Below are 27,439 nucleotides of genomic sequence, written 5' to 3' on the forward strand. Positions count from 1 at the left end.
AAGAAAAACCTTTTAACAATTAAGAGTTATCCTATGGGGGTGGCTAGGTGGTGCAGTGAGTAAAGCGCCGGCCCTAGAGACAGGAGGACCCGAGTTCGGTTCTGGCCTCAGACACTTAGCACCCACACAACCCCAATTGTCCTCCAAAAGGCAAAAAAAAAAAGAGTTATCCTATGGCATAGTGAAAATCAAACTGGATCTAGAACCAAAGGATCTGGGTTCAACTCCCAGGTTTCCCAGTTACTAACTGTTTAACCTGGGAAAACTCATCTAACCTCTTTGTACTTGTTTTCTCATTTGCAAAATGGGGAAATTAGACTAGATGACCCCTGAAGTCCTTCTCAGTTCTGAATGTATCCAAAATAGTATTTAAAAAAACAAAAAGTATTGCCTCAAGAAGTAATTGCCTCAGTGCTTCCCTTCACTATGGGTCTTTAAGCAAACATAGCAAGATGACCATTTATTGAGTATATCTCAATATATATCAAAGAGGAGATTCTTGTTAAGTTGGATTAAAGTTGGATTAAAGACTTTCAAAGGTCCCTTATGATTCTGTGAATTCAGACCACTAGCTCTATCTGTGTGGACTACAGGTATTTAAAAGACATAGAGCATAAAGCAACTTATGTAATCCAGAAATCAGAGAAGCTATTAAGTTGACCACAAAAGGTTCAAGTCAGAGAAGCTAATTCCAGTTGCTTTAGAAATAGACATAACAATAACATACTTTAAAAGATTTTCAGCACCAGTTCTCATCCGAACAGCTTTCATGATCTGTTGGTTTAATGCAGCCCTTTGATTCTGAAGTTTGCTTCGCCCTGTCTGAGCCAGGGGGTTGCAACCCTAGAAACAATAAGAAATTGTTCATGAGAGGCCAATAAAACAAAAAAGAAAAAAGAATATTTCATCTAATATTAAACTTTAAATTTTAAACTTTAAAAATCCTAGGATGAAACAAACTATTTCATTCTAACTGAATAATAGAATATTTAGTCTCAAAGTCAAATCAATTCCCACATAAATCCAGAATTCTGGAGATCAGCAGAATAATTGTCCATTTGTGTTTTATGTCTTTTTAAATTATAATTTACTTGGATAGTTTGAAAGAAAGGCTTAGACTGAGCTGAGTATAGTGGGGGTGATTCTAAAAAATAAAACTGGGTAGGGACAGGTAAAAAGAAGCAATTATCTCATTAAAATTAGACATGAAAAGAAGAACTGATACAGAAGAAGTAAGTGGGGGTTGAAGGTTTATAGTGCTGGACCCTTACTCCCATTGGAAATGGATTAAAGAGGGAACAATATCTAGAAGAGTATAAAAATCTTCTAAATTTAGAAAGAAATAAGAGGGCAAGGGGACAGAAAAAGGGAGAGCCCTTTACAAGGTTGTGAAGGTTAAGAATTGGGAGGGTGGGGAAGAAGATAAGGGAGTGACTCTTACAGGGGTCGGTAGATTAAGAGATAGAAGGGCCAGGTAGAGGGTAGAAGCAAATTAGACTCATGAGGAGAGAATAAATAGGGAAAGAAGAGTAGCAAGGAAAAATAGGGTGGAGGGAAATACACAATGAACAATCATAACTTTTAATGTGAATGGTATGAATTTAATAAAATGGAAATAGCAGGTATAGATTAAATATGTTGCTTACAAAAAGTATAATAAAAAATGAGAGACAGAGTCAAAATAAAGGTCTGGAATACACTTTGTTATTCTTCAGAAGCAGGGGTAACAATCATGATCTCAGACAAAGTTAAAGCTAAAACAGATTTGATTTAATAGATAAATGGGGGAAATGGGGGGAGAGGGGGCACTAGGTGGTGCAGTGAATAGAGCACTAGTCCTGGACTCAGGAGGACCTGAATTCAAATCTGGCCTCAGATAGTTGACACACTTACTAGCTGTGTGACTTTGGGCAAGTCACTTAACCCTAATAGCCCTCCAAAAAAAGGAGAGAGATAAATGGGGAAAGTACACTGTGTTATCACCAATATTATTCAATATTGTTTCAGACCATTTAAAATTAATGTAGTCAGTATAAAATACCTGAGAGTATGCCTGCCAAAACAGACCGAAGAACTACATGAACATAATTATAAAACATTCTTTATACAAATAAAGTCATGGTTTAAATAGTTGGAGAAATTTTAATTGTTAATAATTAGCAAAGCTAATATAATAAAAATGAAAATTTTACCTATTTATTCAATGCCATTCCAATTAAATTACTAAAAAAATTATTTTACTAAGTTAGAAAAAATAATAGCAAAACTCATTTGGAAGAATAAAAGGTCAAGAATTTCAAAGAAACTAATGAAAAAAGGTAAAGGAAGGAGATTCTGCAGTACCAGACCTTTAAACTATATTATATGGTAGTAATTATCAAAACTATCTGGTATTGGCTAAGAAGAAATAGAAAGGTAGAACAGTGGAACTGAGTACACATACGATACACAATAATAAAGGACTATAGTAACCTTGTGTTTGAAAAATGTAAAGATTTAAGTATTGGGGATAAGAATTCATTGTTTTGGGGCAGCTAGGTGGCGCAGTGAGTAAAGGGCTGGCCCTGGAGTCAGAAGGACCTGAGTTGGGTTCTGGCCTCAGACACTTAACACCCACACAAAAAAAACTAGGTGTGTAACCTTGGGCAAGTTACTTAACTCTAACTGCCCTCCAAAAGAAAAAAAAAAAGAATTCATTGTTTCATAAAAATTGTCAGGAAAGCTGAAAAGCAGTCTGGTAGAAATTGGGCATAGACCAATATGCTGTAACATGTACCAAGATAAGGTCAAAATGGATATATGACCATATAAAGGGAGATATAAGAAAGCTAAAAGAACATGGAACATATTATCTGTCAGACTCATGGATAGCAGAATTATATGAAGAAACAAGAGATAGAGAACACCGTGAATTGAAAAATGGGTAACTTAAATTATATTAAATCAAAAGTTCTTGTACAAATAAAACCAATGTAGTCAAGATCAGAGGGAAAGCAGAGAATCGGAGAAAAAACTATCCTACACAATCTCTCTGATAAAGGACTCATTTCTCAAATACATAAAATACTTTGTCAAATTTATCAGAATATGACTCATTCCCCAGTTGACAAATGGTCAAAGGATATGACCAGACAGTTTTTCTATGAAGAAATCAAAACTATATGGAATCATATGAAAAAGATGCTCTAGATCATTATTGATTAGAGAAATGCAAATTAAAACAACTTTGAGATATCATCTTATACCTATGAGATTGGCTAAAATTTTATACTTGCCCTTCAATTGGGGAATGGCTAAATCAGTTGTGATATAGGATTTGATGGAATGCTACTGTGATATAAGAAATTATTAGCTGGATAGTTTTAGAAAAACATGCAAAGACTTGGACTTATGAAGAAAGATGCTATCCACCTCCAGAAAAAGAACTGATAAATAGAAACATATAGTATGGTCTTACATATATGTATTTGTATATGCATATGTATATGTATTTATCCATGTTTAATTGTAGCCTTCTCTAGGTCAAAGTGTGGAGGGAGGGAGAAAAAAATAAAATAAAACATGTACAGCAGAGAACAAAAGAAAACTTAGAAGTTTTAAAACAATGTATAGTATTTATTGTGTAGATTTTTTAAAAAAGTAAACTATTTGAAATGGTAATTTATTGTCATATCGAATCCTCTCTTTATGTTCTGCTGTGTACATGGAAATGTTTTCTTTTTCTTTTCTCATTTTGTATTTAAGTTAAAAATGAAGTTAAAAAAATTTTAAAGAAAAAAATAAAATAAATTATCATCTAATTTGGTGGATTTTTTTTTAAATTATGATTTATTTTCAAGGAGGAGTTAGTAAGTAAAAGTAGTTGAAACCAAAATACATTCTTTATAGTTTGGTCATATGATTATCATCTCTGCTATTCTCTACATACCCTCAAACCCTTCCACAAATAACCAATATGCTGTCAGTCTTAGGAAAGAAAGAAATGGTTTGATCAAGATGTATTTGTTAAACGACCACATGCCAACCACCCTATTAGGAGGTAGAAACACAAATTCAATAAATCAAACAATCCCTACTTTCAAGAGGTTTACATTTTAAAGTGGAGACAACAAGCACACATATTAATTTATACAGAATATAAGGTGCCACTGCACCTTAAGGAAGATGGGATCTTTCTATCTGACTTGGAGCTAAAACCTTCCATATGTATTATCTCTCTCATTAGAGTGGGAGGGAGCTCTTTCAGAATAGGGACTGTCTTACTTTCTTACTTGTATCCCCAGAATTAGCAAAGTGCTTTGCACATAGTAAGAACAACAAATTTTTTTCATTCATTCCATTCTAGATACATATATGTGTATGTATGTACACACACATATATATGATGGAATACTACTATTCCAATATACTATAATACTACTAGATACCTACATATATATTATACATATGAGTCATTTGCATAGATAGTGCTGTTAAAACCATGCCAAGAGAGTGTGAGGAGAAAGAGAAGAGGGCCTATTCTCTTGGGGGAATATTCACAGTTAGGAGGCATGATATAGATGATGAGCCATCAAAGGAAAATGACAAACAAATATCATTCAGAAGATAGAGAACCAGGAAAGAATAGTGTCACAAGATCCCAGGGAATAGATTATCCAGGATAAAACAGTGGTCAATAGTATTCAAATAAAGTAGATAGGTGAAGAAGGACCTTAAGGAGAAAAGACCATCAGATCTGACAACTAAGACCACTGGTAACTTTAAAGAGAATTCATTTACTTGAGTGACAAGCTTGGAAGCCAAATGGCAAAGGTTAAGGAGGGAGATGAAGTGAAGACAATCGAGCATAGACAATATTTTCAAAGAGTTCAGCAGAGAAAAGAAGGAGAGAAATGGGATGATATCTTGAGGGGATCCAGTCAAGGTCTTTTAAGAATGGGGAATACTTGGACATGTGTGCAAGAGGGAAAGAATCAGCAGATACAGAAAAGTTGAAGATTACAAAGGGATTAATCTGCTAGGAAAGATTATAGGGGATGGAGTCAAATAAAGAGGAACTAGTCTTGGCAATGTGAAGAGCTACCTCATATAAGAGACTAGGGAAAATGAGGAGAGAATGAAGGCTGATATCATGAAATTTTGAGATGAAGAGTAGAGAAGAGAAATTTCATGGCAAATGACCTAAAATTTCTAAGTAAAGTAATAGACAGGATCCTCAACTTAGCGGCTGGGGGTTGGGGAGAAGGGGAAGAAGTTTGGGATACTTGAACAGAGAAACTTTGAAACAGCTTATTTGGAGACTGAGGTAGGGAATCAACCAGAGAGGAATAAAAAGATTGCCTTGTTTGCAGTGAGAGCCAGAGTTTAGAGAATACGAATTTATAGTGTATCCAATCAACATGGTTATGTGACTTTCTTCATCTCTGTTAAACAGCACATAATGAGGAGCAGGAGAAATAGATAGTGGATAAAATCCAGGGCTGGAGTTTAGCAAAAGATGAACAGCAGTAGAACATGAGAGAAAGGGATTCAAAGCAAATGACAGCACAGAGTTAAATAGTTAACTATAACAAGGTCAAGATTGGAAAAGGAGGAAAACCAAGGCAATGGTCTGAGAAAAGTGCCAAATGTGAAGGGGTTACAAATTGTAATGAGAGTGAAGAACTGATTTAGGAGGGGTAAAGCACAGGTATAGTGAGAGACAAAGGAATGTCAAAGTTTTTTATTTAGGAAGTAAATCACTTATGAGTAATAGTAAGATCCAAGGTATGGATGGCTAAAGTGGAGAGGAATAGGCCATGAGATATAAGGAGACTTAAGAACTGGCCATCTTGGCAGCACTGACATACTTCAGGACTGCTTTATTGGTGGCCTCTAAAATGATGTATTAGAAATCACATTGACCCTTACACTGAGGTGTTTCTACATAAGAATTTACTCTATTTTGCCACCTCTGGATTCCCTCTCTCACTATTTACTTTGATATTATGCCTGTTTCAGCTTAAAACATCAAAATGCGATACTATTTTTTAAACCATTAAATGATTTCTAATAAGAAATCCTGACATCTAATTTGGTCTCTTTTAAATAAAAGTTAAATGTTAACTTATCTGACACAATATAAAGACTGAAACTCATCCTTTTCCTCCTATTTTCTGAAAAATTACTAGGGAAATCTGGTACACTTTGCCAAAAAATTACATGATTTATACTTTTTTTTCCCTTACTGCTAATTTTAGGATATGTCTTCCTAGAAGTTCTATCACTTTCAGTAATAGATAGAAAATTCCTGGTTCTTTTATTACTTTGACTTGTCCACAATTTTCACATGAGGTTAATTGTCCTGAAGACCTGGAGTAAAATTAAAATCCAAAGAACAGGAATGTTTAAGTTTAGCTTTGACTGGAGAATTTTACCTAGAATCATCTTACTTCTCACTACCAGGAAACACCAGGCATAAATACACTTTGATAAATCTGTTATTTCTTTGGTGTGAAGCAAACTCCTTTTTGAAGATCAGGATCCATTCCCCCTACAATTTCTAACCCTGCAATTTTTGTCTCTGGTTTTCCCTAAGTCTTTTTTTTTTTTTTTTGGCTTTTTGGAGGCCAATTGGGGTTGTGACTTGCCCAAAGTCACAAAGCTAGTAAGTGTTAAGTGTCTGAGGCCTGATTTGAACTCAGGTCCTCCTGACTCCAGGGCTGGTGCTCTATTCACTGCATCACCTAGCCGCCCCTTTCCCTAAGACTTCTACAGAGGACTTATGTGACTGGTGGGTTTACTTCTGGCCCATTAGTATCCAGTAATGGCATACCATACTGCAGTAATTAGGATGAAAACTTCTATAAATGCATCTTGAACTCTTCTAGAAGAGAAGGAAGTATAATTCATATGAAGTTCCCTGAATGTTCAAAGTTCAATTTAATCTAGCAAAAAGAGGATGTGGATCTGGATCCATTATCACAGGTGGTTTCGTATGTCAGACCTATGCATTTCCTCAATCCCATCCAACTGGTCAGGTAAAATGACTTCCTCTATATGGAATTGATACAGAGTTTAGGAGTAATACCTATTCTCCAATGGATATACACAATTTCTGAAAGAAGAAACATAAATTATCATTTTTAAAACTGTTCAACTTCTTCATAATTAAAGGAATGAAAATTTAAATCATTTTTAAGTACCATACCCCCACATACCCACCAAATTGACCAAAAACAATTTAATCTTGAGGAAATTGTGGCAAAATATGCAAAATGTTATATTGTTAGTGGAAACATATTGGTAAAAAAAAATTTTTTTTGAAAAGCACTCTGGCAATATACATGGGCTACAAAAGTCACCATACCCTCTGACTCAGTGTTCCCACTACTATTTGATAATAATTGCAATTACATCATTGACTTGGAATTTAAGTCCTTCATTTATCAATTTGTTCACATTTGCTGAAATTGTTAAATTTATGAACAAAAAATATAAAGTATTGCTGTTTCATATGTGAGGATCTCAGAAGGCCCACTGCTGGGAAAACACTCAGCTGCCCCTCTGCCCCTGTCAGCATATTCAAGTCCCTGTATTCATAGAATTGTAGAATGTTAATGTTAAAATAAACCTTAAGAGATCATCTTAAACATCCTTCTCCTTTATTCATCGATAGGTTTTAAATACATTTAAAGAGAGACAGACCAGTACAACAAGAATCAACTGGAGTTTGAAGAACTGGCTCCCTTTGTTTTATTTCTAACCAAGTATTTATTGTACCCCAAATATAGATTAATCTCTATTACAATTGATAGATAGGTATAGGGACTAAACCAGTGATTTTTTTTGGAATAGAGAACTTCCAAATGAGGAAAGTCCCTCAACCAACTGGGGAGTTGCCCAAATCACTGGGAAGTTAAGTAACTTTCCCAGGATCATATATCCAGTATATGTCAAGAAGCAGAACTAGGATCCTTTCTGGTTCTGGGATAGCTCTAACCATTATACCACATAGCTGCTATAAAATCGTCCTCCACCCAAAAAAAGACACCACCACCCCCTGGAGATCACAATCAATGGCCTGTTTATTTGATGGGCAAAAGGGGCCACTCTATTGAAAGAATCTAAGTACTCTCAGACTTTGTGGTAATAGAATTTCACATATAAATCATTTTGCCTTATTTTTATTTTCCTTTTTACAAATAAAAACAAATCTGAATTCATGTTTAAAAAAAAAACACTTCAAAAGGTTCTGTTTAATACAGATCTCACCAAATCTAATTCTGCTTTGCAGAAAATAGGAATCTCGTCTCATGAGGTGCTCCTAAAATGTTCTGTCTGACACAATTCTATATTATCATCATCTGTTGTAGGGGGTCGTTATTATTCCGGTTGTATAACTAGTCACACTGACTTTGCCAGACATTCAAGAGGAGCAGTACATCTGCTTTGTCCTTCCTAGAGTTAGCTGAGCTACATGCTGCCTCCCAATGGCATCATCTGCCAACTTTGAGAAGTAAATCTAAAGAAGGAAATGGAGCTCAGGCCAAAACAAATGTTAAGGTATAATCATGTGGTGCTTTGGAGCTTGTCCAAATAACCCCCAGGAAACACACCACCACTTACAACAGCACATCATATTAACTTTCAGACAATCCTCCTCTGATTCATAGGGCAAATTCTTTTTCTGCCCTGGGGAATCCTCCCTAGCCTGCTGCACTTCTCATAGGGCCTGGTATCCAGGACTGAACTAAGTTGAAATGCAAGGAAATATTTGTCTTATAGGCCCTTCCCATGGGCTGCACTTTCCTTGCTCCTGATTCATACAGGTGGAATTTTAAAGCAAAAGATAAGGCAATTGGGCGGTGACCACCATTACCATTCAGCCAAACTCCCAAGCTAATACTGTGACAAACAACAAACTTGTTCTTAATAGAGAGCCCTAACCCTAACTCTCTCTTATCCTATCCATAGAGCACTCAAAGTGTTTGTTTGCAGGGTTCAGATGTTAGAAGAAATGACAATGCCTAAAATAAAAAGGCAAGACAAAAGTTTTGGTTAAATGATGCCAAACGGCTAGACACAAATAGATGCAGTACAAAGTGAAATCAAATATCCAACCTTATTGCAAACCAGAAAAAAAACTTATTTCTTGGCATAAGGGAAAGATTTTATACTTTTTAATAGCCTTGAAATTAATGCAGGTTGTTGTGTTGGTTGATTTTGCTAAATTATTTTATTGTTTTTGAGAAGAACTCCTCATCAATTAAGGGAGTTGAGGACATAAATAAATAGAAATGACTGTGATCTAAAAGCAAAAGACATTAATAAAATGTATTGTCTTAATTTTAATTTATTAATTCAAATTTTAATTAAAAAACAAACCAAAAAAATGATGTACAGAACCCTTCACTACCAAACAGTATGCTAAGTGAGACAAATAAAGGTAGAGAAGAAGCTAAGTAGAACTTCTGGGTTAAAAGAGAATTCTTTTCTACACAGAGTGATTGGGGCAGTAAATTCACAGCAAACAAAGCCTAACTCAAGTGCTAAACTTTGGTGTTCTTGCTAGAAAGAAAGAAGGAAGTCCTAAGTTTAGTCAGGGACTGGCAGTCAGGTGGCTCAGAGAGTAAGAGCGCTGGCCCCCAGTGTTGGGATAACCTGGTGGATCGAATCCGGGCTCAGATACTTAGCACCACACCCAGAAATAACTGGCCATGTAACCTTGAGCAACTTACTTAACCCCAAATGCTTAAAAAAAAAAAGTTTAGTCAGGGAGTAAGAAACAATGGAAATAAAGCTGAATTCATATGAATTAATTGGGCCAATAAGTGGTGCAGCGGATAGAGCACCAGGCCTGGAGTTATGAGGATCTGAGCTCAAATATGACCACAGAGACGTACTAGTTGTGTGACAATGAGCAAGTCACCTAACCCTGTTTGCCTCAGTTTCCTCATCTGTAAAATGAGCAATGGCAATGGCAAACCACTCCAGAATCTTTGCCAAGAAAACCCCAAATAGGGAGGGTCACAAAGAACTGGTCACAATTAATTGACAAAAAAATTACTCTCTTGAGAAAATGAAAAGCTAAAGATAAGGGAATAATTCTATACCTTGTACTTATGGTTGTACTTTAGCACAGAATTTCTGAGTTGAAAAAACCTTGGAGGTCATCTAGTCTAATCCATTAATGAGCAGTTATTTCCTCTAAAATAACATTCATTCAAATAGTTATTAAATTAATATCTGCAGAGTAAGTTAATAAATGCTCATAAGAGCCTTCCAGACAAAGAAATGACTTTATTAAAGATACCTGATAGAAACAACTATATATGCCCAATTAAAAAAAATTTCATCCAAGATATTTATCATGATAAATACAAGGATCAAATTTTTAAGGTCACTTAAAAATAAAACTATCTCAGGTGATTATTGTGTTTAACAGTGTTGCTTGGTATACTATTTTTTTTAAGTAGGGCCCTTCATGTAATGACAAAGAAAGAATGAGAGAGAAAAGGTATGTGTAAGGAAACAAAAGAGGGAGAAAACAAAATTCCAGTAAAAAGGAAAGGCCCCAAATGAAAACTATTAACTTAAGTGACAAAAAAGAAAACACAACCTGAATGGAGTCAAAATGAACTCTAAGAGAAGCTCTGAGGCATAAATGTTAACAGGAGATAAGCAGAGCAGAGGTGGTCATTGTTCCCAAGAGGCCAGACAATAACCATCTAATTCTGCTAATGGAGATCTGCTTGGATAAACCCCAAGTTTATGCCAGGCAGGAAATCAGCTTTGAGCCAGTGAAGTTTGTAAGGTTCTCTCATTTTCTTTAGCATATTCAGCATTACTATCTCAATCCTATCTTATCTAGGCAGTTGGGTAGTGCAGTAATTAGAATGCTGGGCCTAGAGTCAGAAAGATCTGAGTTCAAATTTGACCTCAGAAACTGTATGACCCTGGGCAAATCACTTAACCTCTGCCTGCCTCAATTTCTTTAAAGGGAAAATGGAGATAATAACAGCATCTACTTCCCATGGTTGTTGTAAAGATCAAATGAGATGATATTTATAAAGTGTTTGGCACAGTGCCTGGTACTTAGTAGGTGCTACATGAATGCTTATTATTCCCCTCCCCCTCGTCATCTCATATTTTTGTCACTTGTTTTCAGTTTAATTATTTGATGTTTTTAAAAATCCTTACTGATTACTCCAAATTACTACTGATAAGAGAAAAACAAGTAAAAACATCTCTGAGGTTTTACCTCACAACTAGAAAATTGACAAAAATGTTAACAGTCAATACTGGAAGTGTTCTGCAAAGATAAGCTAAGATACCATGGGCGGAGCTGTAAATTGGTCCAAGCATTCTATGAAACAATTTTAAATTAGACTACAAACTGACAAAAATATCCATAGTCTCTGTCCTAGAGATTTCATTGTTGGGCACATATCTCAAGGAGATAAAAGCTCAAATGGTGCCATTTATTCCAAAATATTCATAATAGCACATTTTATAGTAGCAAAGAACTAGAAACAAAGTGGATGACACCAATTGGGGATTAACTAAACAAATTGAGGTACATGGATATAATGGAATAATTACTGCACTATAAGAAATTATAAATATGAAAAATATAGAAGCATAGAAAAATATATGAACTGGTATAAAGTGAGATAAACAGAATCAGAAAACAATATACACAATCACTCAACTATATAAATAAAAAGAACAAAAATCATTGCTATGAAATTATAATGACCAAACAAATTATAAGAAAATAAATCTCCCTCTGTTAATTGAGGAGATAGGTATTATGAGTGTGAAATATTGAATATATTAACAGACTCAGTTGATATGTAGGTTAGTTTTATGAAACTGCCTTTTAAATTTTTTCTCTTCCTTTTTTTTTTAAAAAACAAGAGATGGCTTTCTGGATGGGGTTGGAAGGGATATGTATTTGGAAATAAAAGTGATATAAAAACAAAAACCATCAAAAAAACCTTCACAAATGTGTTAATTTTTAAGGTATATTAGATTCTTCTAGAACAATAATACAATGACTAAAATAATGTAAATGAAAACAACACTAAAAAGTCATCAGATCTCAGACTAAATTCAACGACCAATCTTGGTTCCTGATACATCATATGATGAAACACACTTCTATCCTCTTAACTAACCAATCAATAAACTTTTATTAAGCACCTACTATATGCCAGGCACAATGCTAAGCACTGGATAAAGACCTGATGAACTACAGGTACAGAATGATGTGTGTTGTGTGTGCAAAACATGATCCTTGCATAACTGAGTTTTACTCAACTGTATTTATTTGTTATAAATAAAGGTTGTAAGGGGCTGGTGGTGGTGTATATTGGGAACGAGGGTATAAAAAAAGATAACAGCAATATATTAAAAAAAACAAAAACTTTAAAATTACAGAAGAATATGCCTTTTATTAATTCTTATGACTATTTTACACTTTGTGCCTTGGAACTGCTTCATTTTATACTATAAAGGGTAAATAGGATTTGATATACAAATTTTTACTTCATATATCTATTTTTGGAACAGAGTCAAATGGAGAACAATAGGAAGGGAAACAGAGATACATACTATCATGGAATAACATCCTTATTTTAAGACTATGGCATTTTAGAATAATATTAACCGTAAGATCAGTGGCAAGTCCACAATAATAGGTACAAATGGGGCTTGCTCTGAGGCTACACTCAACCCCACCTCAGTCCCTAGCAGACTTTTATTGCTACTATATAGCATTAAAACTCTCACAACTCAGAAATAGGACCCATATCAAGAATCAGAAAAGTAGCTTTCTCTACAAGGGATCAGGCAAAAACACTTTCACTGGGCTGCCCATAATTGGGGAAATGCTTTGAAAACTGAAAAGTGTTACATAAATTTAAATTGCTATAATTAACAAAAATAAGCACTTCTATAAAAAAGGATCAGAAAAGAAAGTCATCCTAATCCCACCTAAGAAAACAAGGGAGTGAAGTACCAGAGAAACAACCTACAAGTCCTACCAGGGCAGAGTTTGATCAAAGTGTTTATGTACATGTGGGCAAGATTTACAAATTGTGTAGTTCACTGAAAGTTGTGAGCTTTGATTGTAACACAAAACTTGCTATATCACAAAGTCAATGCCTAAACATTATTGAGAGCAGAAAAGTGTGGCATACAAAATGCAACTTTTAAAAAATAAAAGACAGAATGATGATACAAATATGATCTTGGTATCTAAACCAGGGAAAGACAAAACAGAGAAAGAAAAGTATAGACCAACATCCCAAATGAATATTGATTTAAAAAGCTTGAGTAAATTATTAACAGAGAGGATATAGTAACAAATAAAAAATGCACTGTAAGGTAGAATTTATACAAAGATTGAAAGGTTGGTTCAATATTAGGAAAGCCATAAACATAATAGACAATTTTATAACAGCAAAAATCATATGATTATGTCAATGGATGCAAAAAGTATTTTGACAAGATGCAATTCCCATTACTGTAAAGAAACATCATTTCAGATGAAGAAACTAAAGCTATCTATAGTCACATGAAAAAATGCTCTAAATTACTACTGATTAGAGAAATGCACATTTAAAACAACTAGATTGGCTAATATGACAGAAAAGGAAAATAATAAATGTTGGAGAAGATGTGGGAAAACTGGAACATTAATGCATTGTTGGTGGAGTTATGAACTAATCCAACTACTCTGGAGAACAATTTGAAACTATGCCCAAAGGGCAATCAGACTATGCATACTCTTTGATCCAGCAATACCACTACTAGGTCTGTATCCCAAAGAGATCACAAAAAAGGAAAAGGGACCCACATGTACAAAAATATTTATAGCAGCTCCTTTTTGTGGTGGCAAAGAATTGGAAATTGAAGGGATGCCCATCAGTTCGGGAATGGCTGAACAAGTTGTGGTATATGAATGTAATGGAATACTCTTGTGCTATAAGAAATGATGAGCAGGCAGATTTCAGAAAAATCCTGGAAAGACTTACATGAATTGATGCTGAGTGAAGTGAGCAGAACCAGGAGAACATCGTACACAGTAACAACACTGTGTGATGATCAACTATGATAGACTTAGCTCTTCTCAGCAATACAATGATCTAAGACAATTACAGAAGACTTATGATGGAAAATGCTATCCAGACATCCAGAAAAAAGAACTATGTAGTCTGAATGCAGATTGAAGCATACTATTTTCACTTTTTTTTGTTTTTTTCTTTCTTGTAGGTTTTCCCTTTTGTTCTGATTCTTCTTCCACAACATGACTAATACAGAAATGTGTTTAATATGATTGTACATGTGTAACCTATATTGGATTGCTTGCTTTCTTGGAGGGACAAAAAATTTGCAACTCAAAATCTTATAAAAGTGGATACTGAAATCCGGGCTCTGATACTTAGCACCACACCCAGAAATAGCTGGCTGTGTAACCTTGAGCAAGTTACTTAACCCCAATTGCTTTAAAAAAAAAAAGTGGATACTGAAAACTATCTTTACATATAATTGGAAAAAATAAAATTATATAAAGTAAAAAAATAAGGAAAAACAAACAAAAAAGAAACATGAGAATAAATGGACATTTGCTACTTTGACAAATAAAATCTATCTAAAATCATGAGCAAGAATTATATGTAATGCAGAAAAACTAGAGGCCTTTCCAATGAAATCAGGGATAAAACAAGGATGTCCATTATCACTACCACTGTTTGATATAGTTTTGAAAATGCCAGCTATAAAAATAAAAAAAGAAAAAGAAACAGAGGGAATAATCATAAGCAAGGAAGAAATAAAATTGTCATTTTGTTCTGCAAATGATGATTGTTAAGAGAATCCTTGAGACAACTAAAAATTGAAACAATAATTCCAACAAAAATATAAAATATAAAATAAACAGAAATCATCAACATTTCTGCCTTTTTCCAATAAAACATAGTAGGAAGAGATAGACAAGTTTCATCAAAAATAACTACAGAATATATAAAATATTTGGGAATTTGCCTACCAAGACACAGAGGAACTATATGAATACAACTATACTACCCTCTTTACAGAAAAAAAGACAGAACTAAATTATAGAAATATTCAATGCTCTAGGACATGCTAAATCGATATCATTAAAATGACAATAATAATTTAATTTGTTTATTGAGTACTATTGTTTTTGTTCAGTCCTGTCCAACTCTTCATAATCCCAGTTGGGGATTTCACCATTTCCTTCTCCAGCTCATTTTTTTTTTACAGATGAGGAAGCTGAAACAAACAGGGTTAAATGACTTGCCCTGAATCACACAACTAGTAATGTCTGAAACTGGACTTTAACTCTGGTATTCCTGACTCCAGGCCTGGCATTCTACGTACTGTGCCACCTAGCTGCCCTACAATGCTATTCCAAATTACTAAAAGTATTACTTTATAGAGCTAGAAAGAAAATAGCAGAATTCATCTGGAAGAACAAAAGATCAAGACAAGAGCCTAAAGAGAAATAAAAGGAAAAAAACGTTAGAAGGAAGGTCTAGCAGTATTAGATTGCAAACTATACTACAAAGCAGTAATCATCACTGGAACAAATCAGGTACTCAACATACAGAAGTAAATAACCATAGTGACATAGTATTTAATAAATCAAAGACCCCAGATACTAAATTAATGACTCACTATTTAACCAAACAAACAAACAAACAAAAACCTGTTGGGAAAACTGGAACACAGTCTGCCAGAAATTAAGTATAGATAAACTTCTTATACTATATAACAAGATAAGTTCCAAATATATACATGAAAGATAAAAAAAAGTCATATCATAAATTTAGAGGAATAAAGAAGAAATTACCTTTCATATCTATAGATAGGGGAAGAGTTCATGGGGAAAAAAAACACCTAAGGAACAGAGAGGAACACAGAATATGCAATGAATAATTTTGATTATATAAAATGCAAATGATTTTGTACATACAAAGCCAACATAGTTGAAATGAGAAGGGCAACAGTTAATTGGAAAACATCTCATTTCCAAGATATATGAGAAACTCAAAAAGTCAAGTAGACACTTCCTAGCCATGTGACTTTGGGCAAGTCACTTAACCCCAATTGCCCTCCAAAAAAAAAAGTCAAGTAGACATTTATTAAGCATTTACTATATATCAGGTACTACACTAAATGCTAGTAGCAAGAAAAGCAAGGATGCCCGCCCTTCAGGAGCTCACATTCTAATAAGGGAGACAAAAAAGCAAAGAACTATGTACATGTAAGTACTATATACAGTGTAAATAGGAGATAATCTTAAAAGGAAGTGGGGGCAGGGAGGGAAGACCTAGAAAGGTCTCTTGTAGAAGGTGAGATTTGAGCTGAGTCTATAGAATGCCACAGAAATCAGAAGGCAGAGGTAAGGAGAGAGAGCATTCCAGGCAAGAGTGATAGCCTCTGAAAAGGCAAGTGCAAGAGATGTAGTGTTTTGTGAAAGGAATGGGCATGGAGCAAAGTCACTGTATCACTGAGTATATGGAGGAGAGCAAAGTATAAGAGGACTAGAAAAGTAGGAAGAGACCACGTTGAAAAGGGCTTTAAAAGCCAAATAGAGGATTTTATATTTGATTATGTAGTTAATAGGAAGCTACTGGAGTTTATTGAGTAGGGGAGAGGAGGGTGACATGATGGTTAGCATTTTGTTTAGCAATGAAATATTTTTAATTGAGATATATATACAAATATATGTATATATATCAGACATAATACTATTGCATACTTAGACTACAGCATAATGTAAACATAATTTTTATATGTGCTGGGAAACCAAAAAATTCATATGACTAGCTTACTGGAAATATTCAATTTATTGCAGTGGTCCGGAACTAAACCCAAAATATCTCTACAGGTATGCCTATATGTGTGTGTGTGTATGATAAATAGAAAATAATTAATATAGGGAAGGCACTAGAATAAAGAGTGATTAGGAAAGATTCCTTATAGAAGGTGAAATTTTATCCAGGGAAGCCAGGACATAGAGATGAAAAGGAGCAGTCCAGGCATTGGGGATAGCCAGAGGAAATGCCTAGAGTCAAGAGATGAGAGTGTCTGGTTTGTTTGTGGAACTGAAAGGTTAGTGTCACTAGATCAAAGGCTACATAGTGGGTATAAGGTGTAAAAAGAATGAATAGGTAGGGGAAGGACTAAGTTATAAAGGTCTTTGAATGCCAAACAGAGGATTTTGTATTTGATGCTGGAAATAATAGAGAGCTATTAGAGTTTCCTGAAATTTGGGGTGACATGGTAAGACCTGTACCTGAGGAAAATCACTTTAGTGGTTGAATAGAGGATGGACTGGGATGGGGAGAGACTTATGGCAAGCAGACTAAGCAAACAGGCTATTAGTGGATGAGGGGCTACTCACTGGGATAATAGTAGCATCAGAGGACAGAAGGGAGTGTATACAAGAAATGTTACAAAGGTGAAATCAATTGTCGAATCTTTCAGATTGGACATTAGACAGAGATAGTGAAGAGTCAAGAATGACATTTAGGTTGTGAGCTTGGGGGACTTTCTTATAAGAAAAGCTGAGAATAGTTTTGTGTAGTTGGAATTTTTAAAAATTTTGATTAAAAGAAAGAAAGGGAAAAGAAAAGAAATACATTAGGTGAGAAAAAGTGAGAGTTTGAAAGGTGGGAGAAATCTCACATAGTTATATAAAAAAACAGGAAGAGGTAGGAAGAGCAATTCCCGAACCTCACTTTTATCACAAGCTGGTCAAGGGAGGGAAGAACACACACACAGTTTGCTACAGAAATACATTTCACTCAGCAGCAAAACAGAAGGAATAAAGGAAAAGAAGAGGGAAAAGTAAGAGGGAAAACAGATTAAGGGAGAGATTAGTTCTAAGCAAAACAAATTCTAACCATTGAAAGAGGATTGCCGGTGGCTAGGTGGTGAAGTGAATAGAGCATAGGCCCTGGAGTCAGGAGGACCTGAGTTCAAATCGACCTCAGACACTTAACACTTACTAGCCCTGTGACTTTGGGCAAGTCACTTAATCCCAATTGCCCTGCCTTCCCCCCTCCAAAAAAAAAAAAAAAAGAGGATTGGAAGAAAGGGTTTAAGAGAAAAGAAAGAGCTTTGGGTGAAAGAAAGAGAAGTGGACAGGGAAGACTGTATCAAACCTAGAGCACTAGTGATTAGCATATTCCTCTCACACAACCCTCTTTGATAGGAAACTGATCAAACACAAAGACCAACCACTGTTCCTAAGGTCTTATATTGCTACCTACCTCCTCAAAGAGAGATAAGAGACTCAGGGTGCAGGTTCAGACATATTTTTTGGACATTGCAAATGTAGGAATTTGTTTTACTTGACTACACAAATTTGTTACAAAGGTTTTATTTTTCTTTCTTTTTCAGTACTACCAAGACTGATGTATAGAACTGTTGTACATCTGTAGCCAACTTTAATTATCTGTAATAATAAATGCTTCTTGAACTTAACTGAATTGTAGGGATTATCTTTTGATGTTATTTATTTCAGCTAATTGTTTAAACCTATTCCCCATTCAGGATGGATTTGATTCAAATCAACTTAACTTCAAACAAGATATAAATCACTGATCAGAAAGACTCACCTTGTTTCTATCAAAAAAAAAAGAAAAAGAAAATTCCACTTTTTTTTGCTTGATATTACTTTAAAACTTTTTCCCCCATAATTAAGAGATACAAGTTTCATTTTAAAATAATATATGGAGTACATTAGCTCCCCTGGGTTACTCCCCTAATTTGCACTCATACTCTTGGTTTGGGTCCCTAGAAAGACAATTATGCCCCGGTCCTAGGGGCCCCTCTGTGGGGCTGTACTATGAATGATAGATCATGAGCCCCCACTGGTATATGTCCCATTGAAAGTCATGAAAGTAGAGGAACAAGCTCTTGGTGAAGGCATTAACTCAAAAGTACAATAAAAGCAGTTACTACAAAAGTCTTCCCATAAACCTGGGGTATACTCTCCCATAAATACACACATAATCCATAGGAAGAATGAGCATAAAACTAATGTACAGTAATAGTGGGGCAGTCATACAGAATATATGTGTGGCAAAGGCAACTCACAACTCTTGGTTTTGCAGGGTTTAGAAGTCTTTTCCCCATTTGTGCAGTCTTTTCAAAAGTTTTTCCTTAGTTGCAGCATCTTTAGTGAGAAGGTTGTTCAGCTAGGTTCTCAAGACTCCTTTCTTTTTTTTTTTTTTAAAGCAATCAGGGTTAAGTAACTTGCTCAAGGTTACACGGCCAATTATTTTGTGTGGGTGTTAAGTATCTGAGGGGAATGGAACCCAGGTCTCCCGACACTGGGGCCGGCACCACCTGGCCACCCCTTCAAGACTCCTTTCTTAAAACAGTAGCTGGCTCTCTTCTCTGGTCCCAGAAATCTCATTCCTTCAAGTTACTTCCTCCTTGTATAACTGTCTCTATGCTAGTCTATATGGGTTGTGTGTCTCTACTCTCTGCTGCAAACAGTGTCCCTCTACTAGTCAAGCAGCAACCATACAAAGCCATATAGTTTATAGGGGAAGGCAGAGGAGATAAAATCACCTCCCTCCATTCTGCTGTCTGGTATAGGTAGAGGAGTCTCATTCACAACTGCCTCCAACAACAGATCCCAGAAATTTGTCTAGAGTCTAGCTATTTAAAAGCCTCAAGGGCATGGCTAATTTGTTTGTTCAATTAGTCGGGTGGTTCCTTTTTAGACTGAATCACAGAGGTGTTTGCACCTCATGAAGGAATCAGGATAGAGCATCCCTGGTCAGTTTAACACTTCATTTAACACCTTGTGAATACATTCCTCACCTTCTATGACTATATCAACTGAGGTAGAAGGGAACTCCCTCTATTACACTAACATTTTAAAGTGGTGATTCATCTTGCTATTTCACATAAATTCTTACCTTCTCCATAGGTAAAAGAACTTTATTTTAAAAATTCCAACCTTGGTATCTTTTGTGATTTGCTACTTGTCACATGTTTTCCCTTTATCTATCTTAGATCAATCGAAATTACACTCAAACATTTCTCAAAAATGTCTTTTCTGTTCCCTTTGTCCTTTTCTTCCTATTATTTCTACACTGTAAATCTTTATCTAGATTTACTCCAAACAGAATAATCCTTTATTTATTTATTATCTTAAAATTTTAGCAAATTTTTAACACAAAGTAAGGGCTTAAAGAACCTATACAGGCTTGCAGAGAGAAAATACATGATATAGTTAAGAGACCATTGAATCTGAAGTGTAAAGGTCTGGTCTCTGCATCCCAGCTCTGCTATTCTACCTGTATGACCTTGGATAAGTCATTTCCCCTCCCTAGACCTTAGGTACTCCATCTATAAAATGAAGATGTCAGTTTGGATGATCTCTAAGACTCCCTTTGGCTCTGAATCCAATGATGCTCTAATATATGTCCATAAACCTCATACTATTTATAAGCACATTTTTTTCTAGAAGCTTAAATCCACATTTGAAAACTGAAACTAAGCATCTCTATGATGCTTAAGGGGAATTTGAGACAAACTGGGTATTGAGTTCTTTTGAATCATAATTACTCTGGAAAGAAAACTCTGGGGACCCATAAGATTGAGCACCTAACATCACGCCATAGCCTGTTGCAGGGGAACATATTTCTTTTGTGTCCTCCATGATGCCTCCAGTATAGTATTTGCTGAACTGAACTGTGACCTATTTATAAAACTTTTTAAAAAGATGAGTTACACTAGATATTCTCTGAGGTCCCTTCTACCTCTAAATTTATGATCTTATGGTCTATAGGCATAGAATGTCAGAATTGAAAGTTGCCTTAAAGATCACAGGGTTTAACCTTTTTATGTCATAGATGAGGAAACTGAGCTTCAGGAAGATAAAGTGATCTGTTTTAGGTCACAGATACCACACTGACTCTAGTGGTAGAATCAGAATGAGTATGTGGGCCTCCTGACTCCCACTCTAATGTTCTTTCTACTATGCCATGCTACTAAGATCCTTTTTATTTAGAATTTCAAGGAATCCTAGACATCAATTGGTCCAATTCTGTCATTTTTTTCAGACAAGAAAACTGAGGTACAGAGAGACTGAGACACAAGATCATATAAGTTTTAAATAGCCAAAATGGGTTTCAGACTTTCTCATTCTCATCCTCCTAACTTATTTAATATTTACTTTATGTATGAGACTATGTTGTATAGTGAATAGAGGGGCAGCCTTGAAATCAGAAAGACCTGGATTTCAGTCCCACTTTCAGCACATTCTGGAAGCGTGACCCCATGGGTATATCACTTAATCAAGAGACCTCTAAGTTTCAGAGAAAGTGCTATACCACAATGGTAGATGTAATTTCCTCAGTCAGGAGTTTTCTATACCAGTGAAATCAAATTCCAGCCCCTAAAACTATCCTTCATTTTTTAATATATCCCTCCTTTCTCCCCTACCCCAGCAACCATCCCTTGTAACAAAGTTGTTGTTTTTTTTAAAGAGAAAATATAGAATTTCAACATATCAATTATGTCTGACAGTATATACAATTTTCCACATTCATACTAACCACTTACAAAGGGGAGAGGGAGCTACTTAGGGCTTTAGAAAATTACTTTGGCACCTTGGTAGAAGATGAATTGGAGAAAGAAGAGACTAGAAGCAAAGAGATTAATAAATCTAGAGGCTACTAAAACCAAGTAGAAGTGTTTATGGGTCTGAATTAGGGCAGTGGTCCTGTGAGTACAGAGAAAATTGATTTTAAAAAATGTCATGGAAGTAGAATTGACAGAAATTTGTTGTTCAGTCATTTTTTTTAGCTGTACCCAACTCTTTATGACTCCACTTGAGGTTTTCTTGGCAAAAATACTGGAATGGTTTGCCATTTCCTTTTCCAGTTCATTTTCCACATGAGGAAACTGAGGCAAGTATAGTTAAGTGGCTTGCCCAGGATCACACAGTTAGGAAGTGTCTGAGGACATATTTGAACTCATAAAGATGAGTCTTACTGACCCTAGGTCTGATACTCTACCCATCTAGCATCCCATGACAGAACTAGACAACTGATTAGATGGGATTTAAGAGAGGAAGAGAGAGTCAGTCAAGGATGACCAAAGTTGTGAACATGAGTTAGGGGAAAGATGGTGGTAGCACCCTAAATGGCAACAGGAAAGTTCAGAGGAGGGTGAAATGTTTTGGGAATGCTGAATTCCCAAAGACACATACAAGTGGAGATATTCAGCAACCAGCTGATAATTTGGTCTACAATTCTAGGGAGACATTAAAATAGGATACATCAATTTGAGATTTATCTGCAAGTAGAGGAGAATAAAATCATTGAGGGTAGATGGGATTACTAAGGAAGCAGGTATGTAGAGAAAAGGAGCCAGGGTAAAGCCTTGGGGACATCTACACTTAGCAGGCAGGAGATGGATGATAAACCAGTAAAGAAGACTGAGAAAGAACAGTCAGATAGACATGAAGATCATTAGTTTAGAGATGGGAAAAAACCTTGAGATTATCAAATCCAATCTCCTCTTTTTAGAGGATAGAACTAAAGAACAGAAAAAATCCCTAATGGTTAGATGGCAGAGCTGAATCTGAACCCAGGTCATAGGATCATATTATAGTTATGCCTACCACATGGAAACTTTCCTCACTGAGGTTTTGATATATCGAAGATCAGCATAAGAAAGTAGGACATTTTGGGAGAGTTTTGTGGAAGCCACAGATGACACTCTAAGACCAGCAGACAACACAGAAAAAAGTTTAGAAAGTCAGAAATGCATAAAATATACATACAATATTACATAATATTAACATATTTTATCTTTCAATACCAGAATAATTCAGACTTCTTCTCTAGTATGAAGGGAGGGTCAAAAAATTTTACTCAGATTTTCCAGATCATAAGGGTGCCGTGGCCCTAACCCCTTTCAGTCTTAGCAGTCTTAGATCTCTCCTCTCTCCTTCTCTCTCTCTCTCTCTCTCTCTCTCCATATACATATATATCTATATCTAAGCACATGGAGAGAGTGAAAGGGATAACTGTATAATTGAGCTAAAACTGAAAGATACCTCAAAGACCATCTAGTCCAACTCCCTACACATGTAGAACATGAGGGCCAAGGTTAATGTGAACACAGTTCCTCTAACTCAAGTCAGTGTTCTTTCACTCTCTCAAGCTGGTCCTCTGACACCATATCATGTACCCTTTCTACCTTGCCTCTCAACTATAAGGGAACAGTGTCACAGAAATCAAAAGAGAAGAGTAGAGTGACTACAGGGTGTCAAAAGCTTTTCAGAAGCCAGAGTATGAAGACTGAAACTAGGTCATTGGATTTAGCCAGTTAAGTGGTAATTGATGACCTCTTGCCCATCCTTTTCTGGGTTTTTTTTTGCTTTTTGTTTAAGTTCATACCTGTGATTTAATTTATATAGCAAACTTTAGTGTGGAAACTACCTCTGACTGATAACAGTTCAGCAACTAAGCTACTACATATAGATACAGACAACTGCCTGGGACAGTGAGAACTACTGTCTTGCCCAGGATCAGACAGTTTGTGTGTATTCGAATATATATGTGTGTATTTGTGAGTGTATGTATATACATACACACATACACATACATACATATGATTATGGAAATATCTGTGTGTATAAATGTACATACAAACACAGAAGAGGCAAGACTTGAAACCAGGTCTTTCTGTCTCCAGCCTTCTCTCCACTATTTTACTATTACCCTCTGAGATGTTACTGCACAGTTCAAAAAAAAAAAAAGCCCAAAGATAAGGATCATAAAGGAGTAGGAAGAGATTTGGATAATTAGACCCTGGATAGTTGAAAGCTGATTGTACTCCGAGAAACAAAGTTTCACTTCCCTATTTCCAATTATACACTAGACCCAGAAAGCTATAAAAAATACTAATAACCACTCAACTAACCTAGTCATCACTGGCAAAGTTCCAGAAGAGATATTTTTGGATTCACCTGAGAAGAGCTAAAGTAGTAGGATGTGTCATCATAATACCTTATGGTGATTATCTTGGGAGAATGATCAAAATAGAAAAAGGACCCTAAAACCAAATGTTGTTAGTGTATCTTTTCTATTGTGGTATGGTCCTGCCTACTTAAACTTGTTTGGATATTGCATCATCCAAATCTCTATTGCCTAATCATTATCTCTCTTTGCATAGGCAAGTCTTCTCCCAGCTCTCCAAATTGCCTGGAAGTGCCATGCACCCTGCAGGAACATAATAAATGCTAATGGTGTAGTTGGCAAAACTTTTTAAATTCAGAACTGACCCTTACATTTCTCTAGGAAACACGACCCACAGTCCTGGTTCACTCCACAGCCTCCTGCATGCTATATAATAACACCTGTTTGATAATTGCTAATGCATAACTGCTGAAAGGCAAATGAAATTAGTATTCATATAAATTGTGGAAGTGGGAAAAAATTACTGCCTTTAACACCAACACTGAAACCTGACTGCCCTCTCCCAATCGGATTTGAAATCTGGATTCAAATTCTCCCTGAGTTCTGAACTTCTCTAATGCTGCACTTTCACAAAATCATAAAATGATACCATTTCAGAGCTGGAATGGGCCTTAGAAATCTTCTAAACTAGGCTTTTCAATCTGCAGTTAGGAAAATTGAAGCCTGGAAAGGTTAAATGACCTGCCATAAAAATACACGATGGTGTTCCCTAACTTAAATCTGTCTTACATTCATTGTACCAACTCTAATATCATATCCCAAAGTGAGAAATACTGGAACAAACTGCCTTGTTAGAATTTTATAAGTAAAAATAATTATAAATAATTCCCAAATAAGTAAAAAAAAATTCATTGAAAATCTGGTATTTCACCACTAATTTTTGAAAAAGCAGCTATTTTCTGTCCTGTTGCATGATTTGAGGCCACGGTCCATTCTTTTCCACTCTCTGCTCTTTACAAGGAAAACATTATCCGGTCAAAACAACTCTCAAATATCTACCGAGGAAAATGAAGTTTTAATATAAATGTCAAATAAAAATTTAATATTAATCTATCCTTTGTCAAAACATTTCTTCGGAGCTGAGGAAAGTATTGAGTGGTTTCCATCCGAACTTATATAACTTTTTGAAGAAACACCTGCTGAAACTGGTGGTGTGGGAAATCACCAATGAGCTCCCAAGATTAAAATACTACAGGTAATTTGACCCATTCGAAGAGTTTCTCCCCTCTTTGAATCCTAAACCACCACTATTGTCCAGTCCTTAGCAACTAAAACCTCGCAATCTCCTCAAATCTCAATTCTCTATAGAGTTGCCTTCAGAATCACCTCATTTCAACGTTCCAACAATCTACTCCTCTGCTTAAGCAATCCCTTCGATGCGGGATTTAAACGCTTGAAAAAGTTCCTGCCTGCAGTATATCCCTATTCCCCACGACCTCATGGACATCCACATGTCTCCAATGAAGGCCAGGAAAAGAGTGGTTAGCAAAGGGAGGGAAAGGAAGGGACTCCTGCCTTCCAGAACAAACTCCAGTTCAGACAAGCTAAATCTCCATCGTCCATTTCCTAGCCCTGACCCGGGAGATTATAGGGCGCTGAGCAGCTTTGGGGGCCTGGAGGGAGGGGAGCTGAGGCTTTCCCGGGACTGGTACACGCTGCACCTGCCCGGGACGTGGCACCACCAGAGCCCAAGTACGAGCCCAACTCACCTAAAGTCGTCACAGCTCCCTCCACCCCATCCCCACCCCACACCTTCCGTCCCCTACCCCGAATCCCCGAGCAGCCCACCTTTCGGAAATAGCATTCCCCCTCTTCCAAGGGTCGGCCGGCCGGGGGCAGCAAGGTGTCCGTCATGTCGGATCCTGGCCTGGGGAAGACAGAGGATGCTGGAGGCAAGGGTTGGGGGGATGGGGGCTCTTCCGATCGGTCTTGCAGTGGCGCTGCGTCCTAGCAGAGTGCTGGACTGGCTGGCAGTGTGGGCTGGAGATTCGATCCCTGACCCCTCCCCCTACTGGCAGGGGAGGGAGGTTGAGCTCACTCCTCCACCGTCCCTCCCTCCTTTCCTCCCTGCCTCCTCCTCCTCCACCTCCTCCTCCTGTTTGTGTCCCCCGGAGCCCTGGAAACCCATGAAGCCGGGTGGTGCAGTTTCAGGAAAGGAGGCAAGCTGGCCTGGGGGAAGGGTTGCCTGGTGCTGAAAAGGCCTATGGTCACCTCTGAAAGCCCAAGGCTCCTATGGAGCCTGAGCTTAGGCTAAGTGTGTGCTGGTGTTGGGGGCAGCCTTCCCTCGATCATACTGAGGCTTACAAGGAATATTAGCCGCCGCTAGGCCAGCTATGTTCCCCTCTAGCTAGCGCCTTTAGGCAGCCCTTTTGAGAACCGCACTAAGTCACCTTGGTTCTTAGAGCTAAGTCCTACAACAGGAGAGGGAACTTTTGTCTTGGACCCAGCACCATATGGAAACTTAGTGCAACTTATGCTTGGGGGGAAAAAACTAATTCGGTCCTTATTTCTGACCTCAGGGAGTATGAGGGATATCAACTGGAACTATATCATATAGGCAGGTACAGTGGAAAGATACTTGGGCTAGAAACCTGTGTTCTACTTGTGGTTTTTCGAACTCAATGAGCAAGTCAGTCTGAGCTTAGTTGCTTCACTGTAAAATGAGTGACTAAGAGGGAACTGGACCATGTTTAATATCCCTTCCAAAGCTAAAGTTATGTTTGTTCAGCTCTCTCTCTCTCTCTCCATGTATATATAGAGAGAGATATAGTTTATATGGAGAGAGAGAGATCTAAGACTGAAGAATTGGGGTGTGTTAAGCGAGGAAAGTTTCCAGGAGGAAACTTTAACTACAAGGGAACAGCTAATCCCCGCGACAGTCCCATACAACTCCCCAAATAGTTCGAGAGCCAAAAGCAGGATTCTAGAAGTGATCAATAAAAACATAATAGGGAGGGTGGTGGGGGCTTCCCATGTAGTTACTGTTCTGCACCAGCTGATTCCCCATAGGCTCCCTAAGGACAAATCTGGCATCCCACCAAGCCCACCCTCAAGTCGAGTTCCTGCCAAGGAGATTGCTCTTTTCATGCCTCTGCCTCAATCATCCCTTTTCTTGAGCGGGGTTGTCTAGGGCCCTAGGTCAGGGTATTAAGGGGGGGGGGGGGAATTCCTTAATTATCTAGAGACTAATGCCCAACCTAATTCCCCGAAGCACTCCATCTCCGAAGGTCTCCCGAGTGAGTGGGGGAGGGGAACGAAGACCCAGCTACTCCTCCCTCCAGTGTAGCCCAAACGTTCTCTTCCTCACCCAATCTCATCGAGACTTCCCAACAGACACCTGAGAGGGAGGCATAGCGCCTGCAAAAACACCCCCCGACCCGGTCTCTCAACACTCACACCTCCCTCCCCCA

General features: G+C 36.9%; 1 protein-coding gene across 1 annotated transcript in view; it reads right to left on the reverse strand.

Moving 5' to 3' along the window:
- Positions 1–26,005, reverse strand: part of RHPN2 (rhophilin Rho GTPase binding protein 2) — a 69,477-nt gene extending 43,472 nt beyond the window's left edge. The window contains exons 1-2 of the mRNA XM_069082629.1: positions 25,818–26,005; positions 728–843 (exon numbers count right to left, since the gene is read on the reverse strand). Of these exons, the coding sequence (XP_068938730.1) occupies positions 728–843; positions 25,818–25,883 (182 nt within the window). The 5' untranslated portion in view covers positions 25,884–26,005. The remainder of the gene's footprint in view (positions 1–727; positions 844–25,817) is intronic.
- Positions 26,006–27,439: the final 1,434 nt, after the last annotated feature.

This window comes from Petaurus breviceps, unplaced genomic scaffold (genome assembly GCF_028583685.1).
Source record: "Petaurus breviceps papuanus isolate PSGF00001 unplaced genomic scaffold, PetGlider_PUasm1.0 171, whole genome shotgun sequence".
Taxonomy (NCBI): domain Eukaryota; kingdom Metazoa; phylum Chordata; class Mammalia; order Diprotodontia; family Petauridae; genus Petaurus; species Petaurus breviceps.